Source organism: Coturnix japonica, chromosome 3 (genome assembly GCF_001577835.2).
Source record: "Coturnix japonica isolate 7356 chromosome 3, Coturnix japonica 2.1, whole genome shotgun sequence".
Classification (NCBI taxonomy): domain Eukaryota; kingdom Metazoa; phylum Chordata; class Aves; order Galliformes; family Phasianidae; genus Coturnix; species Coturnix japonica.
In genome coordinates, this window is record NC_029518.1 from 54231711 (window position 1) to 54250484 (window position 18774).

At 43.4% G+C, this 18774-nt stretch overlaps 3 protein-coding genes across 10 annotated transcripts in view; 1 reads left to right on the top strand and 2 right to left on the bottom strand.

Moving 5' to 3' along the window:
• The first annotated feature begins 1928 nt into the window (after positions 1–1928).
• LOC107311763 (actin-binding Rho-activating protein-like) lies at positions 1929–3642 on the top strand. Its single transcript, XM_015858585.2, has one exon. The coding sequence runs from the start codon at positions 2336–2338 to the stop codon at positions 2795–2797; it is 462 nt and encodes a 153-aa protein (XP_015714071.1). The 5' UTR covers positions 1929–2335; the 3' UTR covers positions 2798–3642.
• Positions 3643–7830: 4188 nt separating this feature from the next.
• Positions 7831–14812, bottom strand: HINT3 (histidine triad nucleotide binding protein 3). The gene is made up of 5 exons (XM_015858573.2): positions 14602–14812; positions 13811–13928; positions 12483–12552; positions 11575–11701; positions 7831–9633 (listed from the first exon to the last, which is right to left on the bottom strand). The coding sequence occupies exons 1-5, from the start codon at positions 14755–14757 to the stop codon at positions 9586–9588; spliced, it is 519 nt and encodes a 172-aa protein (XP_015714059.1). The 5' UTR covers positions 14758–14812; the 3' UTR covers positions 7831–9585.
• A 1388-nt stretch (positions 14813–16200) lies between these two features.
• NCOA7 (nuclear receptor coactivator 7) overlaps positions 16201–18774 on the bottom strand; it is a 75233-nt gene continuing 72659 nt past the window's right edge. For all 8 annotated transcript variants that reach the window (XM_015858527.2, XM_015858526.2, XM_015858524.1 and 5 more), the window contains one exon: positions 16201–18501. In XM_015858527.2, coding sequence (XP_015714013.1) covers positions 18366–18501 — 136 coding nt within the window. In that variant the 3' untranslated portion in view covers positions 16201–18365. The remainder of the gene's footprint in view (positions 18502–18774) is intronic.

Sequence of the window (18774 nt, forward strand, 5' to 3'; positions counted from 1 at the left end):
ATGAGATTCTTGTGAAGGGAAAAGGCAGAGAAGCGGCTGTTGAGCAGGATAAAAGAATGCTGTTTTGCGCTGCAGGCTATTGTTTGTTATAACTTAACATCTAGAGTCGATAACTGTAATCCCATACTCCCTGATCCCCGTTGTGTTGAGCTGGGAGGTTCGGCTTATCCAGATTTCAGTAAGCCTTTATTAGGAGCAGGCCAGCTCAGCAGTAACTCATGTTCTGTGTTTTCCATGCCGATTTTTGGATGGCCTTTCTTCGACATGGCTAAGATTTTGCTCATGACCTGGAAGCACCGTATGGGTTGCATTCCTGATGTATCCATGTAGCCAATGCTTGACCCTCTCCTCCTGCATTAATCAGAACCAAAGCTTGGTACGAAGCTTTCACCTCAACAGCTGCCAACCTCAGTGTGCAATGTAATCTGAGGGTGAACCTTCCTGGGCAGTTCTATGAGGACAGGCTGAGGGAGCTGGGCTTGTTCAGCCTAGAGAAGAGAAGGTTGCGGGGTGACCTCATTGCAGCCTTTTCAATACCTGAAGGGAACTTACTCCCAGGAAGGGAGTAAACTCTTTGAAAGGGCTGACAATAGCAGGACACGGGGGAATGGTTTTAAGTTGAAGGAGGGAAGATTTAGGTTGGATGTTAGGGGAAAGTTCTTCACTAGGAGAGTGGTTAGGTCCTGGAACAGGCTGCCCAGGGAGGTTGTGGATGCCCCGTCCTTGGAGGTGTTCAAGGCCAGGTTGGACGGGGCCCTGGGCAACCTGATCTAGTAAACTTGGAAGTTTGGTGGCCCTGCCAGGCAGGGGGGTTGGAACTACATGATCCTTGAGGTCCCTTCCAACCCAGGTCATTCTGTGTGATTCTGTGATTCTGTTCTTGAGGAGGAGGTGAAGAAGCAGATGGAGATGTTTCTTGTTGGTCAGTTCAGAGGAGCTCAGCAGTGCCCATCACATCGGGCTGCTGACAAGCCCATCCCAGGCAGCCTACAAAAGCTTTTTAGGAGGTGCCACTGGCATTATTGCTTGAGCTGGATCTCCTTGGGTCTGCCTTTCTCCTACTTTACCTGCACAGTGGTCCACCACTGCGCTGCTGTCCACCCCAGAAGCTGAAGACCTCCATGGTCTAGCAGTGCGTTTCTGATGAAGAACAGGGCTGAGGCTCTGCATTTTCCTTCTCTCTGCATGGGGATCAGTGCCGAATCTGTGTGCTGCATAGCACAGTTTAAGAGTGTATGGAGATTAACAAGTAACAGCGTTACAAGAGAGTTACAAGAGAGTTACAAGAGAGTTACAAGAGCGTAACAAGAGCGTAACAAGAACGTAACAAGAGCGTAACAAGAGCGTACTCGCAGAACAAAAACAAAGCATAGGTCAGATGCAGAACCCAGTACTGTAAGGTCTCAGAGATGAGCCAAGCGGATCATTGGGCTGTAGGAAGGAACTTGTCTTAAGGCAACAACAGCATCACACAACTACGGTAGGGAGAAAAGGAAGCGGAATTCCTTCTTTTTACCTTTCAGGGGACTTTTAAGGACCCAAAATGTAATTACTCAAGTTGGAAGTTTTCCAGGAGCCGAGAGTAAACCATCCTTTCACAAAACACACCACGGGATCATGCAGTGATCGTGAGCTCCCACGGCCACAAAGCCGCGGCGCAGTGCGCATTGCTGCTCGCTGTCTCAGCACCCCCGGAGCCGCTAACCCCGTGCTCCCTGCTGGATCCCAACCCAGCCGCAGCACCCCGCCTTTCAGCAGGCGGGGGGCACCGCCGGCTCTACGCACAGACGGGCCCGGCCCGAGCTCGCCCAGAGTCTGCCCGGGGCCTTTTAAGGCAGAACTATCCGCCTCCACCGAGCAACGCTCCGCCGCCCGGCCGCGCTTCCCGGCCGTAACGGGGCCGCTGTGTCCTTCCGGGGCGGGCACATCCCGGCGGCGGGGCGGGCGCAGCGTCCCGTGCCCGCGGGGCCGGCCGGGTACCGCAGTGCATGTGGGACCGAGGGACCGGGGCCGAGAGCACCGCGGACAGCGGCGGCTGAGCGTCCTGCCCGCCCCGCTGCCCGACCTGGAGAGGCTGGCTGCATCTCTTCGCTTTCTCAACTGCTGTGCGGATATGAGTGGACCGACCAAAAAGTTCAGTATTTGAAGTGCGTTCGGCAGCCTTGGCAGTCGCAGATGCAAAACTCTGGCGGAAACTATCAGGATTATTTTTCTCTCTCTCGCTTCTGACGAGGCTTATTTGTGTTGTTTCCCTCTCAGCTGACAGTTCACAGGAGAACCACCTCTACGGTCGACAGCTGGTTCCCATCTGAGTGCCACAAACCAATTCCAAGGAATGGAGGAGAATAAGGGGCAACGTGCTAAAACCAGCGGAGCAGTGAGTGACCTGAGGAGAAGCTGGCAGACCTGGGCAGAGGATCGGGTCGAGTACCAGAGGAAGAACCCATTCAGCAACGATGACAGGCTTGCATCTAAACCTCTGCACGCTCAGAGAGGAGACCCTGCCTACGGGAGACCCCCTGAAGGGTCTAAAACAGAGCAGAGAGGGAAAGATGCTCACTCACATGTAGAAAAGGAGGTGGAAGAGCTGTGCCTGATTATCAGAAGCACCGGGCAGAAGGGTGAAGATGGACACGTGAGTGTAACGTTCGGGCAGCTGTTTGAGACATATGTGACAATCTCCAACAAAGTGGTAGGAATCTTGCTGAGAGCCAGAAAACACGGCCTGGTTCGTTTTGAAGGTGAAATGCTTTGGCAAGGAAAGGATGATGATGTGGTCATCACTTTGCTGGAATGAGACTTTGGCATCTGATCAGTTTTGCTGCTTGTTTCCATTTGGAAAAAAACCTCTAGATACTGTCTTGAAAAAGGTTTTCACTGCAGAATTTCAGCTCTGCAAATTAATGGGACATTTAAAGGAGAGAAAATGGGTGTGATACATAAAAAACCAGTTTGCATAAAAATATTAAGCGATTTTGGAGAGAAATCACAAATAATCAACTAATCCGTCACAATACCAAGCATGCTGTGGTTTTTCAGGTATCCTCACTGGGTTAGTGCTTTAGGTTCTGAACACTAATGACTAATTGCCACCAGAAAGCACTGAATCTTGGAGGTTGTGAAAGACTTGCTGTGGGGGGGATTTTGTGATTTGTAAAACATGGAATTGAGCACTTTTGTGGGAATTCATATGCTTCAAACAAAAGCTTGGCTGTAGCTAAAGTTTTCGTTATTGGTGACTCTAAATAAATGGAAGTTAGGTTGACTTTCATGAAGTATATGAAAATGCCCAAGTTTACAGAAATATCACTTGCTTAGTGGCCTACAATACACACAGCAAGGATATTTCACATTTCCTAAGTAAGCTGCGTCTTGTTGAATTTAATGGTCTATTCTTAGCATAGCGTCTTCTGCATCAAGTTCTTCTTCCTCTCTGTATATCCTACCACTTGCACCTTCTAATGCTGTTTCATACTAGGGGGGATCACAAAGCTCCGCAGCCTTTTTGGTGACCTCAAATATACCCTTCCCAAAAAGTACGGTGCCACAACACAACAATTTTAAAGACATCAGAAAATATATTGAGGTGTTCGTGGAAAGGAAAAAATGACAAATAAAAAAGCTCTGGATTTATTAAGCAAAGAGTAGCAATGCTGTTTACAACAGTTGAGTAGAGATCCTGTAATGCCAAACGCATAAGTAGAAGTATAGAATGCTGTCACAACCCTCATTTAGTTGAGGCAAAGCTGTGTTGCAAGTTCTCCAAACTGGGAGAAAAAAAAATGAGCTGCTAGAGAAAAATGAGACTGAAAGATGAGTGATGGGAATTTTTCTCGTGGTTCTTCTGGAGGAAGTTTTTTCAGCGTTCAGAACTGGTTATATTTGATAGTTGTAATAACAATATTAAAAATAATCAGGAACTGTGTTTCGCATAATTGCCATCAAGAAAACGTCAGGAATACAAAATTCTATAGCTTTTTTGTTTCTTTTAAACAGGGCAAATAAAAGCTCTTATGTGGTGTATGTGGTGCTAAGTACAGTACTTGACGAGTCTTTAAGATAAGAATATTCTCTCACCTCAAGAGGATACTGAGATTTGTTATAAACTATGCACTAGATAAAACTGATTATTTAGTGCTATTTACATAAAATACCTTTTATTTTTTTTGCAAAAAAAGCAGAAGTTTGAGCAAGTGAAAATACAGTTTTTGTTATCCCTCTGCCTCCTTTTCCTAGTGAAAAGAATGGAAAAAACCAGAGATAAACGTGGTGCAATAAGTCCATTTGGAGAACAGGAGAGCCAGAGGCAGGCACAGCATAGAGGGGAAACAAAGGCTGGGCTTCAATCACCACATCATTTCAGCATGTTTGAAACTGGAGAATACATGCTGCACCAGACAGCGCTGGCTTGTGTTCTTAAAACCACCCCTTTCTAAGATAATTTATGGCTTAAAACAGGACTTATGTAACTTGTCATCGCTACATATTTCAAATGCTTTAGTTTTTTTGGAAAAGCATTTCTAGCCAAGTGACATGAGCATGAGTTAGTGGATTTCCACACCCGTTTGATGAAACATGGGCATGTATTTTGATTTCAAAGCAAATCAATCTTTTTATAACACAGCTATGAAATGCGGCCTGCTTAATTCTAATGGTTTGTCAGTCCATTTGATTCTGCTCTAGTGGTAGTTCGTAACTTAGAGAAGGCAGCTGGTGATACTTGAACTGCCCAACACTACAGGATGGCAGTATCAGGGAAGATAATCCATTGCTCTCAAAGACACACAGTTGAGGCAGTGTGTAACCTGAGCACTCTCAGGGTGCAAGTCCAGCTTGTGTAGACTCACTAATTCTTAATTAAGACTGACCCAAGTAGTTAAGCAACAAGAACCAAGGCTTCCACTGCCACGCATGTAGTGTCAGACAGTAACATGGCCTCAGCTGTACTGCTGCTTAGGGTTGGTTTACGTATCACTTGAGCTCATCAGGAAAAGCTTTAAGCGTACCTCTCAGAACAGAAGTACCTCTGTCCAGGTATGGAGCCCTCAGTACAAGAAAGACAGAGAGCTGTTGGAAAGGGTCCAGAGGAGGGTCACGAAGATGGTCAGGGGGCTGGAGCACCTCCTCTATGAAGACAGGTTGAGGGAGCTGGGCTTGTTCAGCCTGGAGAAAGAAGGCTGCGGGGTGACCTCATTGCAGCCTTTCAGTACCTGAAGGGAACCTATAATCAGGAGAGGAGTCAACTCTTTGAAAGGGCCAATAATAGCAGGACTAGGGGAAATGGTTTTAAGTTGAAGGAGGGAAGATTTAGGTTGGATGTTAGGGGGAAGTTCTTCACTAGGAGAGTGGTTAGGCCCTGGAACAGGCTGCCCAGGGAGGTTGTGGATGCCCCGTCCTTGGAGGTGTTCAAGGCCAGGTTGGACGGGGCCCTGGGCAACCTGATCTAGTAAAGGTGTATGTTTGGTGGCCCTGCCAGGCAGGGGGGTTGGAGCTTCATGATCCTTGAGGTCCCTTCCAACCCGGGTCATTCTGTGATTCTGTGTCAAATCTGCCAAACTGGGTCAGTGCACAAGTTGACAAATCTAATCTGCTTTCAGCAATCGCCCATATCTCAAAAGAAGTCTTTAAAAGGTAATGCAATTGTTCAGTTTGTCCACCAAATACACTCAAGAATAACAAAATCCATCTTAAAGCCAGCAGAGACAAGAACATGCCCTATCAAATGAACATGTCTGAATCTAGATACCAGCTTACAAGTTTTACAAAGTTCTGCTTCATCTGCAATGCAGCTTCAATTAGCATCTACAGGTGACAGTTTTTAGAAGTCTTCTTATGCAACAGGTCCTATTTAGAGCAATAGAAATCTTCTTTAGTGGGACAGAATTTAATATATTCACAAAAAATGTAAGATGTGTATTTTAAATATTAAAAATCGTTTGTAGTAGTAACTAAAGTTTGACCTTTTATAAGGTTTTCTGTCCTATCTTGTAACATTCAGCTCTTTCAGTCTCTCCTGAAAGTTCTCTTTTCTTACAACAACCTTACCTGCTTCCTCTGCAGTCTTTCCTTTCAGTTGAAGCCTGTGAGTTCTACACCTGGTTTGGACTGTGCGTTGTACAGGAATTATCTGTATTTTGTCAAACGAAGGCGCTTTCAGCACTTCAATAAATATTGCACAGCACTTGAAATGACAGCGAGAGAGTTTTTATGCAGGTTTTACCATTCATATTTACTTCTCATAGTTGCCAAATTTCAAATATGATCTTCACCAGTTTGCTTTTTCTTGAGTACACAGAGGGTCTATTACCAGTGTACTCACATTGAAAATGCTGTCCTTGGGTCAACACATCCTTTTTTTTTTTTTAATTCTTCATGCAACAGTATTGTATGTGTGTCTACTTCATCCTTTCAGGAGGCAATTAGTGGTCCACCACAGAAGTATTATTCTCTGTGCTTGCATTAGGTAAAACAACTGAGCATAAGAGTACAAGCGAAGCTTTGTCATTCCTAAATATGTAGTCAAAAAAGCAGCTTTTCTCAAGACTGCTAATACTAGAACAAAGAACAGGGGTAGAGGCTAAGCAACTTTCTTTGCTTCTTAGTCTTGTCTACTGAAGATTAAAACTGCTGAGTACATTCACTTTCCACAAGGTTTTTTAGCCATCTCTGCTCACCGCAATGCTCCACAGAAGACTGGGGACGTTTTAAAATGGCGTTATAAAGCTGCTGTTGAAGAGGGTGACATAATGAACAGGGTCTGCCCACTGCTTTTTCCAGAGGGTAGCCAACAATTCTGAAACATATTCAAAGCATCAGAATAGACAGAAAATATTTCTTGGCCCAATTAAAAAATATCCGCTGAATCCAAGAACAAAGCTTGTCAATACAGAAGGAAAATGGAGCACAGTTCCATGATGGAAAGCACTAATGAGACACTGAGCATTCATCTCAGTAATGAATGTAGCTCCATTTAGCATCTTGTTTGAGCCTGTTTGAGGCTTGTTTGCTAGTGGCAGAGACAATTTGAAATCCCTATCTTGATTATCAGCAAAGTTTTGTAAGCTAGGTTACGTCCTGATTTTTACCTCTCCAGTCTTACTTTCCCCTCACTATTTTGGCCCTCCTCAAACATAAAAGTCAGTCTTCACATTTCCTGCTGTTTACATTTCAGTGTATCGGGGATGGACTTAAGTTTCTTTTGTAGCAGCTCAGTGTCATCTCCTGTTTGTGATTAAAACAGCGTTAACGCAGCAATCTTCTGACTATTGCCCAGAGAGATGGTGAATGTCCCATCCCTGGAGGCATTCAAGGCCAGACTGGATGTGGCTCTGGGCAGCCTAATCTAATGGTTGGCAACCTTGCCCACAGCCGAGGGGTTGAAACTAGATGACCTCTGAGGTCCTTTTCAACCCAGGCCATTCTATGACTCTATGATATGATTCTATGATTCTGTTGCTGAGCAGTGCTTGCACAGCGTGAAGGCATTCTCCTTCTCCCAGTCTGCCACTCCAACCAGCAGGCTTGGGGCGAACAAGAAGCTGGGAGGGGACAACCTGCACAACCACACAAAGCAACCAGAAGGGTTATCCTGTGCTGTATAATAGCATGCTCAGCAATAAAAATGGAGGGAAGGCTTCTTGAGGGCTACAATTAGGCTAGCCATTCCTACTGGACTGTTTGCAGGAGGAAATGATTGCCTTTATAGAGCAAATCTTGTTCTTTTTCCATCCTCTTAGCTTCATTTCTTAAACTAGTGTTACCTTGACCCATTTCCTCCCCCATCCTGCTGGGAGCAGGAGTGAGGAAGTATCTCACCACTCTATGGTTGGATCATTCCAAGATTAGCATTTGTTCAGTTTATTAATCCTTTTTGACAACAGTCCATGTTGGCTCTTGAAATATTACATATCACAGTTAAGTACAGTTACACAGACTAATTAAAAATCAGGACACAGATAAAAATAAAAAATCCTTATGTTCAGATATTTCACAAAGTTAGGAGCCCGCTCAAGCCTCCGAATCTATTGCACAGAATTGATCAAAGTTCAGTGGCTTTAATTCACGCTCTTCACAGCTAATACTACAAATTAAAACCAAAGTGCTACAAATTATATCAGTGCCCACTAATAAGAACAACAAGACATTGGGAATGAGGTCTTCAGAAAAGATTAATATTAGCTCTTCTGGGTAGAAAGCATTTGTTTAAAAGAGTGCCTACCTTCTGAATTATGATGTATAGTCCACTGTAATACATTGTCCACTAAGGCAACAGGTGCTGGATCAGTGGAAAACACTGAGATTATATTAAGGGAATCTTGCAGATGCAACAGACTGTCACTGCCTCAGCCGCATCTCAGTGCAACAGCCAAGGGCACTTGGTTGGTTAGGCACCAAGAGATAATAGTTTGTGAACAAAGAAAATCCACTCCATGTTTTCCGGAGTTAAAAACTTTCTGAACAGTCTGCCTTAACATGGTATTGAAAAACAGAGTGCCAACGTTGCTGATTAGAGTCATGCAGCGAGGGCAAGCGTTCAGCGGATTCCATAAGCACTTCAGAACACAATCCCTACAAGTTCTGCTTTTGGGCTGAGCCCCTGCTACTCCAAACTCAGATCACACTGCTGTTATGCAAGCCTGCTACAGTTCACTGTAATGAAGACCCATTTGTTTTGTGACCTCATTTAGAAATCAATTCTAGCCAAGGCATTAGTAATCTCCAACTGACTTCCAGTGAGAACACGATCAGAATAATCTCAAAATCTGTTTTTTGTTTTGTTTTTTTTTTTAATTTCTTCTAACAGGACGCAGAAGAGCGGTGCTTTAAAATCAATTCCTCTGAACTCTTCACATGTTTGTAAACATACAATAACGAGTTGAAAATATTGTGCACGTGAGATGGGAACAATCTTCAGGTCCAACATACAGCTACTTATACATCCATGTAAAGGACATTCTATGGTTTAGCACTATCACATCTTGGGCATATACTGTATTAACATTTACTACGTCACTGCCATGCAAGTAAGATCGGCGATATATTAAAGTGGTTTAGCACCAGAAAAGTTAGTAGTGCACTTTCAGCAAGGTACCTGCTACTAACCAGGTGTAGGTGATATATCATACAAGAACAGATGGAAACTGAAAATACTTCAAATGTTCCCTGCAATTCCAGAATGATGCATCTTTAAAATAGAAGCTAGATTCCACAGCAAATATTACCTTCGGTACCATGTGCATGCTGTTACTACCAACCTGTTTCCTTAAGAGTGCGTTCTGCTGCTATACCCCACATTCTACTGGGAAAAGTTGCCTACATATGTGTATGTATTATGTATGCATGTATATGTATACACGTATATCAAATCATAATTAAAATGCATTTCCATATTGTCAGAGAAATATGCAGACTTCTGAAGAACCCAAATATGTGAATCAGGTTGACAGCCCTACGTTCAGTATTCCCTCATAAGGAACTAAGCCTTTTTTTATCCTGGTATGTATTTGGCCACAAACTGTGCAACCTTAAATCAGAGTTCAAAGACAAAGAACAAAATGGCTAATGACACAAGGGCTAAGAGCGCTCTCAGCTGGCAGCATTTTCACTTTGCAGTCGCTCAATCAGTTGCTCTGCCTATGAAAGAGAGAACACAATGCATTAACAATGCAGCAGACCGTCAGTTGGCTGAAAAATCTGCCTTAAAAATAGTAACAGCACAACACTGACAGACACAGCATATATTATTCATTTTTACGGATAAAGCATACAAAGAAGTAAAATACCACGACTTTAAACAGCTGACATTGTCATGCGTTCACTAAACTCCCACTTGGTGATAAGGAAAGAAAAAACAACAACTATGACAATTGGAGGATGGTTGAGTGAAGTAATCACTGTTAAAATATCACGTTTTAAGGACCTGGGAAGACAGTGCCCACAACAACCAAGCTATGAGAACCAGAATTCCTTGGGACACTCTCCAGAACAGCATCTTGTGGCCTCTTCATAGAATCATAGAATTACCCAGGTTGGAAAAGACCTTAAAGATCATCAAGTCCAACCGCAGCCTAGCCAGTACCCTAACTCTAAAAACCCTACACTAAATCATATCCCTGAGCACCACATCCAAACGGCTCTTAAACACAACCAGGGATGGCGATTCAACCACCTCCCTGAGGAGCCTATTCCAGTACTTAACTACCCTTTCTGTAAAGAAGTTCTTCCTAACATCCAACCTAAACTTGCCCTGGCACAACTTGAGGCCATTTCCCTTCGTCCTGTCACTTGTCACCAGTGAGAAGAGACCAGCTCCACTCTCACTGTACGCGCCTTTCAGGTACTGGAAGAGGGTGATAAGGTCTCCTCCCCTCAGCCCAGACTAAACAGCCCCAGTTTCCTTAGCCTCTCCTCGTAGGGCTGATTTTCCAAGCCCTCACAGCTCACAACTGCACTGCAGTCATACACATTACTGAGTGATGGAGAGCATTTGTGTGCTGTTCGTGTCATTAGAAACACATTCAGTCTTTGGTTATGTCACAAGGCCCGTAAGTGCTTTTTCTCATCATATGGCTATTCATGCATCTACTACATAGCTGGGACCGTTACACTTTCTATGTATTTGCATTGTATATAACTAAAAAAACCTTCCCGACAATTCAAGAACATTTTCCAACTTGACAACTGGGCAAGATATCTTTCGAATTGCATCCACACTGGATAACCAAACCTGGTATGGAGATCTCTGAGCTAACCCAAAATAGTAAGCAATATAATTAGACAAGCCATAGGTCGTCTTCTTTTTCTTCCCCCCTCTGTGGTGCTCTGTTACACAGCAGCCAGATCTGCTCTATTCAAGACAGGTGAGATCTCCAACAAGCTACCACCACAAAGAAGCAGAGTTTTTCCTCTTAAAGAGGGTGCCATAATCATCTTTAGGAGAGAAGTTTTCAGCACCTTTGCCTTGGGGTTGCCCAATGACACAAGGATGCTGGAGCTACACTGCATAGATAGGTCCTCTGCTGAAGAGAGAGGTTTTCAAGCAGTGACTGGCAGCTTCAATTCAGTCTCATTTGCAATCTCTACAGACAGTAAACAGTACAAACAATGCTTTGGTCCAGCAAACACTTGTTTCAGTCTAAGGGTGGCAAGATGAGCAAAAAAATGTATGAACTGATGAAAGCGACCGTGAGGTGGCCATATTTTTCATCTGAATTGGGCTATGTGTTATACATGTCTTCATTCAACCATCACATTCTAATAAATCTTTTCATATCAAAGAATACTTACAAAGTCTAGTCAGAAGCAAATCACATCCACCTAAGCTACACATTAAATCCAGAACTACTTCACTGTTTGCTCTTAATGTTAGTCACTCTATTTCCCTGTGTAAGCATGAACAGTATCAAATTTCACCCATTGCCTTTTCTCAAATAGGTAATGCAAAATATAACAAATAATTATAGTAATGATATGATTAATAGCTCAAAGGATATTTTGGATGTTAGAAAGACATCAACCTCTTTCTTGAGGCTTCTTGAGGCTTGGAAGACCTCTCAAAAACCTCATTACACTTACTGTGATAAACCAGTAGGAGTTGATTCTGTAAATCAGTCTGGATAAGAATCCCAGCTGACTTGCTGGGGCCAAGATGTGCAGATGCAGGTGGGATATTGAGCAGAATGGAGGCCAGTGAAAACCCATTCTTCAGAAAGAGAAAACAAGTTAAAAACACCGTGATGTTAATACAGGAAGTGGAACATCTTACGTTTGAGATCAACTGCACAAAGAAATTTACTCACAACATTTTCCTTTTACACTGCATGAAAAATAATGTGTCCTTTCCCATCAACATGCTCTGACGCAAACCCTTCAGAAGACCACCAACCACTTACTTCACATCTCTCTATCCAGCACACTGTGCTAAAACGAGGGTTAAAAAACAGGAATGTTCCTTAGATGCACCATACCTACTTGGAAAGTTAATCATCACCATATTAATGTACTTTCTACCTATTTTAAACAGGAAGGCTCATGTCCCTACACTCTACACAAATTATGTCACAGCTCACTTCATGCTGGCTACCAAACACACTGGTTTAACCTAAATGAATGCAGGTATAACTCTGAAACACACTGCAGCGCCCCGGTGAAAGTGACAAACTTTGTCTTTCCTGGAATCCACCGGTGGAGTCAATGTCTAGCACGTAATTAAAGAACAGCCTTTTAGATAAGCTGTGTGAATTGGCCTCACTATTCCATAGTGTGTTCAGGAAAGAATCTCACAGTTGGAACACAACCTACACTGGGAACTCATCAGGAAAAAAAAGAGTTTATATTCATTGCCAGGACATGAGACTGGACGAGTCACATGGTAAGTCAAGGCAAACCCAATAAACGTTACTGCAAATGTAACACGGTATCTAAAACAGCATTTTGAAAAGCCAAGGACATTAGTAATTAACACAGAAAGCTCAGGTACATACCTTATATCATTCAAGTCACTAAAGTTATTTTTCTGGAGAACAGATTTTCCAACTTCCATCATTCTTTTCACTATCAAATACAAATGAATTTCATTTACTGTTTAGTTTAAATAATGTTTTACATATCTTAAGACTTTAGAGTCAAATAGTTTGAAGCAGGTGTTGAAGAAACAAAACCTTTGAATACTAACATCAACAAAGATTACACTGAGATCACAAGCTTGTGTTTGCTTTATTCAAATACCGTAACTGCTCATAATAAAACAGATTGTCAAGACATTGCAGTGCAAAGTTTGATGTGAAAATCACTACTGTTATCGATTTCCACACTCATGCCACTTAGAGGTTATGGTTTACTAATCTCATGTCTTTACACAGCAACATTGACCTCTGTCCTTTGTAGCCTGGAGGTATCACAGTCTCACAGTCTCGTGCGGGTTGGAAGGGACCTTAGAGATCATCGAGTCCAACCCCCGGGATTCGAGCCCCTGTGTAGCATTGCAGCACTTCTACCACTTGCACCACAGGGGGGATTCGAACCCAGGCTCTGGTGTTGCAACGCAGCATTTCTACCACTGTGCCACCGGGGCACGAAGTTTCAGATACGAAACAAAAATTAAAGCACATTTAAACCATCAGCCCTACTTATTACTAAGACAATGTTTTCGTTCCTGTAAAAGAGAAGAAACTCTAATCCCAAAACTTCCAAGACAAAGGCATAAAAAATAAACTGCCTCAGAGCAAAACACACAGAAGTTGCTTCTGAAGGAAACGCCGACGTTTGGAAGTCAAATAGGATGAGTCAAAATTTGCAGCGCACGACTACAATGCTTCTCTTGTAGCACCTGTCATTTTCCCCACAGCAGAATCTGTTCATGCATTTAGGGATGTAATTTTTTCCTGTCAGCCGGGCATTTCTTGTGAAACAACTACATCTGAGATGATGTTTTAACAGCAGCAACAACTAAATGAAGCATGCAGACAACACAGCACAGCTTCAGTATTTTACGATCTTATCTTTTCAAAAGATATCACGAATATACTTTAACAAACATAGTGGCATTTCCAGCCAAGAGCAGAAGCATCTATCTATACTCCATGCAAACAAAAAGATTTCTGGCATTAGCGCAGCATGACTCTAGAATAGCACATGACGGATGTTTTCAGCAAGAGTAACTCCATATCCAACTCACTCATATAACGTGTTCTAGTGTTTCACAACCGCAAACAAATAATGTCCAAAGCTGTAATTTACTTGACAGCACGCTACGTAAAACTGCTGTCTTTGCCCCTGATCTAAGCAGAGTAACACACATTTACAGCCTTACCTATGGGCACATGCTCTGACTTCAGCGTTTTGCAGTTTCCCATGTGCTCTACCGGCACCACCAGGTAATGGTGAGGGGCACCAGGTCTGATATCTCTAAAGCAAACAAGGTCTTCATACTGCAGAAGAATACAAACACATTACGCAATTGAGATGAGGACAGAAGAAAACAGCAGGTAACAGAACTGGTCTTTCCCTATACCAGTTTGATATTACTCGGTATCATATTTGAATCAACTAACAACAATATCAAAACTAAAGCGTATTTTCTTTTGCTGCTACACTGAAGCAAGCTGTCTTGGAGTATGCCTGCTGAAGCACTGGAGCACATTCTTGTTTCCTCTGCAGCCAGAATTCCTCAGTATCTAACAGCAATAGCAGCTGTTCCATGACCGCCTTTAGACCTGTAGCTATTGTACAATAAGATACTTCTTTTTTTCTGCGGAAAGCTTCTTCGCTGCCTCCATAAAAGAACAGACAACCGCTATGGCTACATGGCAACCCCAGGACTGGGATCCCTAAGGTGACACCCTTCGTTAGCTGGAAATAAAGACACCGCTTCCCTCAGAGAGGCAACAGCGGTCAGCTGGCCTACATACACCCGGGATTTCAGGGGCTGATCTACAGTTCTCATAAGTTAACCCCTTCTGTGCTCTCTCCGTCCCAGCAGCCCACCCCATAGCGGGAAGCGGGCGGCTGTCCGCCGGGCAGCAGGCCGGGCAGCGCGCTGCCAAGGACAACGAGGGCGGCGGCGGCAGCGACCCACCCAACGGCGGGGCCGCCCCTACGCACCTGGCAGGGCAGCAGCGCGGTGCCCGGCTCCTCCCGGCGGGCGATCCTGCAGAACACGCACTTGCCGTCGTAACCGCCGCTCGCGGGCTCTTTCCCCTCGGCGAGAAGCTGCTCGTTCCCCGGGCCGGCTGCGGCCGCGGCCTCCTCGCCCGCCATCGCCCGTCGCCCAAACAGGCACCGCCCCACGACCGGCCTTAGGCCCAACCCGCCCTCACGGCGTGCGCCAATGGCGGCCCTGCAGCCAGCGGGGACCGGGCTCGTCCGCGCCCCCTCGAGGAGCGGAGGGCTGCGGCGAGAGAGTTCGGCGTTCAGCCAGTGTGTGGCACGGGCCGAGGTTACCTGTGCTTAAGGCTTGAGCCGGGATCCCACCGGTGATCATAGCCATGTTAAAGAGCCTTCGGTGGTGGCTCCGAAGCAAAGCACCATCTCTGTTCAGCCTAAGTTTTCTGTAAAAAAAGCACAAACTGGAAATAAAGTGACCTCATTTAAACTCTGACCTCATTTAAAAGAAAGCTGAAAGATGCTGTTTCCCAATGGTAGTTCACCTTTGGTGTTAGAAGCAGTTTCTCAGCTTGCTCACACTGTACTGTCCTGCAGGCCTCAGCCTGTGCTTAGAGGCCAGGAGGTGCCGAACTTAAGAGTCAATTGTGCAGTCACTGAGGTTGGAAAAGACCTCTAAGATCATCCAGTGTGATCATCTGCCTACCACCAATATTGCCCATTAAGCCGTGTCCCTGACTTCTACATCTACCCTTGGATACCCCCAGGCATGGTGACCAACACCACCACCCTGGGCAGCCTGTTCTAATGCCCATCTACTCTTCCTGAAAAGAAATTTATCCTAATATCCAACCTGAACACTCCCTGGCGCAACTTGATGTATTCTCTCTCATACTATCACTGTTACCTGGGAGAAGAGGCTGACCCCCACCTTGCCACAACCTCCTTTTGGATCACTATATATAGTATTGGGTTGAAAAGGATCACAATGATTGTCCAATTTCAACCCCCCCTGCTATGTGCACAGTCACCAACCACCAGACCAGGCTGCCCAGAGCCACATCCAGCCTGTCCTGGAATGCCTTCAGGGATGGGGCATCTACAACCTCCTGGGCATCCAACCACCAGTGCCGCACAGGGCACTTAGCAGCCCTGCTGTGAACGAGAATTTCTATATGGTCCCAAATAAGAAACCTCCCCTGAGGTACATACATGCTCCATGTTACAAAAACAGGCTCTTTCTAAAGTAGTTATAACTATAAGAGCAAAATTACCAGTGACTGGTTCCTCTCGACTTACATAACAGTCCTACAACCATTGCACTCAAGGTAATGTTCAAAGAAATGTTCAAAAGCACAGTTGCTATATTAATATGTAAATCATATTTCACTTTTTCCCAATGCCAATTTTCTTTACCTACTAAATGCATACATTGATAAAGCTGAGAACCAACTGCTTTTAGGTGACTTTTCGCTTTTGTCTCACCTGGAAAGAAAAATACACCAAACACTTCAGCAATATGAAGGTGGTCCATACAAAAATGATGTCTGCAAGCAATATCCTTTCAGTGAGTAAAGGAAGGATAGGATCTGCTCCAAGTTTCTGAATGCATAAATTCCTTTATTGAAAATATTGTGATAGCACTGCATTACATATATTCAATATTCATAGTTTCAAGGGTCACAGAATTTGATTGAACAACACTGTTTGAATATAGAACACAGCGTTTAGATATGCTCTGACAAGTATAATATAACCAACTAAGTTGTAGGTAGCAATGGTGAAACGTGTGTAAAATGTTGAACTTGGCTTTGGGGTTGTAGATTTTTTAACTAGTAAGTGGTTTGCCACCATCAGAAGAGCAAACGGGTCTTACGTATTCCTGGTGCCTTCAAAGCATTATGCTATTAGCAACCTGGAAAACACTTCACATCACTATTACCAATAAGTCTATGGCTGTAGTAGGCCATGTAGATGGGACATGTGAAAAGCTTACGTGCAGCATGTTACAGACTTACTGTGTATAGACAGCACTGGTGTTAGATTGTGAAATTTATGTGAAGGATTAAGATTTATTAATGCTTTTGAGAAAAAAGAATTTGGCTTCTTGTTTTATTATGAATATATTAAAAATGGGAAGAGTGGTAACTAAACTGAGTTGCATTACTCAATAATATTCCAAAACTAGACGATACTGTTTAATGCATGGAAACACACCACCATTTCTACAACCTGTCTTTGTCAGGACAACCCCACATTCAATACTAATGGCAGGACGGTGTTTGGTCACAACTGGATTGTGTGAATAAAACCATGGCTTAACTGGGAAGCAGAATTCTGTAGAAAACAGTAAGACTGGTGGTCTTCTGCCACACTTTTTCTACCTGCTGAAATTTTCATAGCACTGATCTGGTTAGAATTGAGCCGTATATTGTAAGGTGGTCTTTTAAGTGTTGATAGGAAAATTATCTGGTTGACAGATCAGAAAGCACAAAACAAGGAAGAATACTTATTTGCCCATCAAATCCTAAGCCGGCCTGTTGCTTCAAGACATAAGGAAGAAAATAATATTAATTGCTAAGAAAACAAATACTGCGCTACCATGACCCAGCCTGTTAAGGAAACAGCATTCTTCTCCATATCTTCAGACTGTATGTTTTCCTTACCAAAGCAGTTATTCAGTATGTAAAGAAATGTTCAGATAAAAAAGCACAGTGGGTGGTTTATTTTGAATCATTTGGTGGTGATACAGAAAACAATCACCTCTTAGAAACATCCCTGCTAAACAGTCAATAGCACTAGGACAGATGCTCAGGGCGTGCTGTCCCAATTCTGTTGACTGCACCAGAGCTCATGCAGTCTACACCAGGTGGCATTCTGCCCAGCGCCTCCCCACACTGCCTAAATAATAATCTATTAGCTCTGCTTACACGTTCCTGTTAATGAGGAGTGCTAACCACTTTTCCTCTAATCTCAGAGAAAACCAGAATTATGCACTCAAGTGTTTCTGCCAGAAAATAAACCCTCTTAATTAGGGTTAAATGAAAACCAAATCTCATTTACAAAATAAAAATCAAACTTCAGAAATCAAATAAATCGATTCAAAATAAATGCCGACGCATAAGAAACCTACCTGAACAGTAATTATTTACCAAATTAAGATCTGAAATATTAAAAAAGAAAAAAAAACAAAAAAACAAACCCAATAACCCAACCCTCACAGCTAACACATTTACAACCAAGTCCGCTATACAATAACAATAAATAAAAAGCATTTAAAAACATGTTCCCTTAAGTGCTGCATACACCTACTTCCCATTCATTCCCATGGCAAACAGTATGCTGTAGATTTTGGTGCAGTTAACTTTTTATTTTTGGTTAGCATTTGTACGCTGAACATAAATACACATGGAATGTACAGGACAGAGATAGTTTTCCCACAGTATATATATATATATTTTCACAGTTACAGAAGAAGTTCTCAATTCATACACCATCAATGTGTTCATAAGCATCATATCTTCAGTGGACGAGAGCTGAAGAAAGGAATTAAAAATAAACAACCTCTGACTGATCTTGTATTGTTCCATCTCCTTCTGCCTCTGAAAACCAGCTGTTGTTCCTTGGTTATTTTTTTGCGTAGTCATGCTCTGGTATGACTTGAGGGGGAAAAAAAAGCGTGTAACATTGTGAGGCAGCCCGCACCTTTTATTTAGCTTTTAAGTGCCTAATGGATCCAGTCCTTAAGGCAGTCAGTAAGTACTTCATTCAAATGTCCATACTTCTACATCCTGTATTATGAAATCCTCTTTCTTAGATAAGATGTCATTATTGAAGGTGCTGCAGGAGTTGCTTCGTCCATGATACAGGTCTGCATCTAACCATAAGCCGAATCGTCCGCTAAAAGAAAATACACATCAAATTTCAGGTTATATTTAACCAAAGGCTGTAAAGGAGTGACATGGAAAAAAGTAGGCATTTCTGAGAACAGCAGGGACCTTTCTCTACTCCAGACATGGTCCCTTCCAATTTAGGAGAAGAGGTGTTTACGCATCCCCAATGCAAACCATGGCCAGATACTGCAGGCAGCAGCCTGCTGTCAGCTTCAGTTAGTTGCACAGTCTTAGCCCTTGATTTCATATGCACCCATTTTTGAAATTCAGGACCGGATTA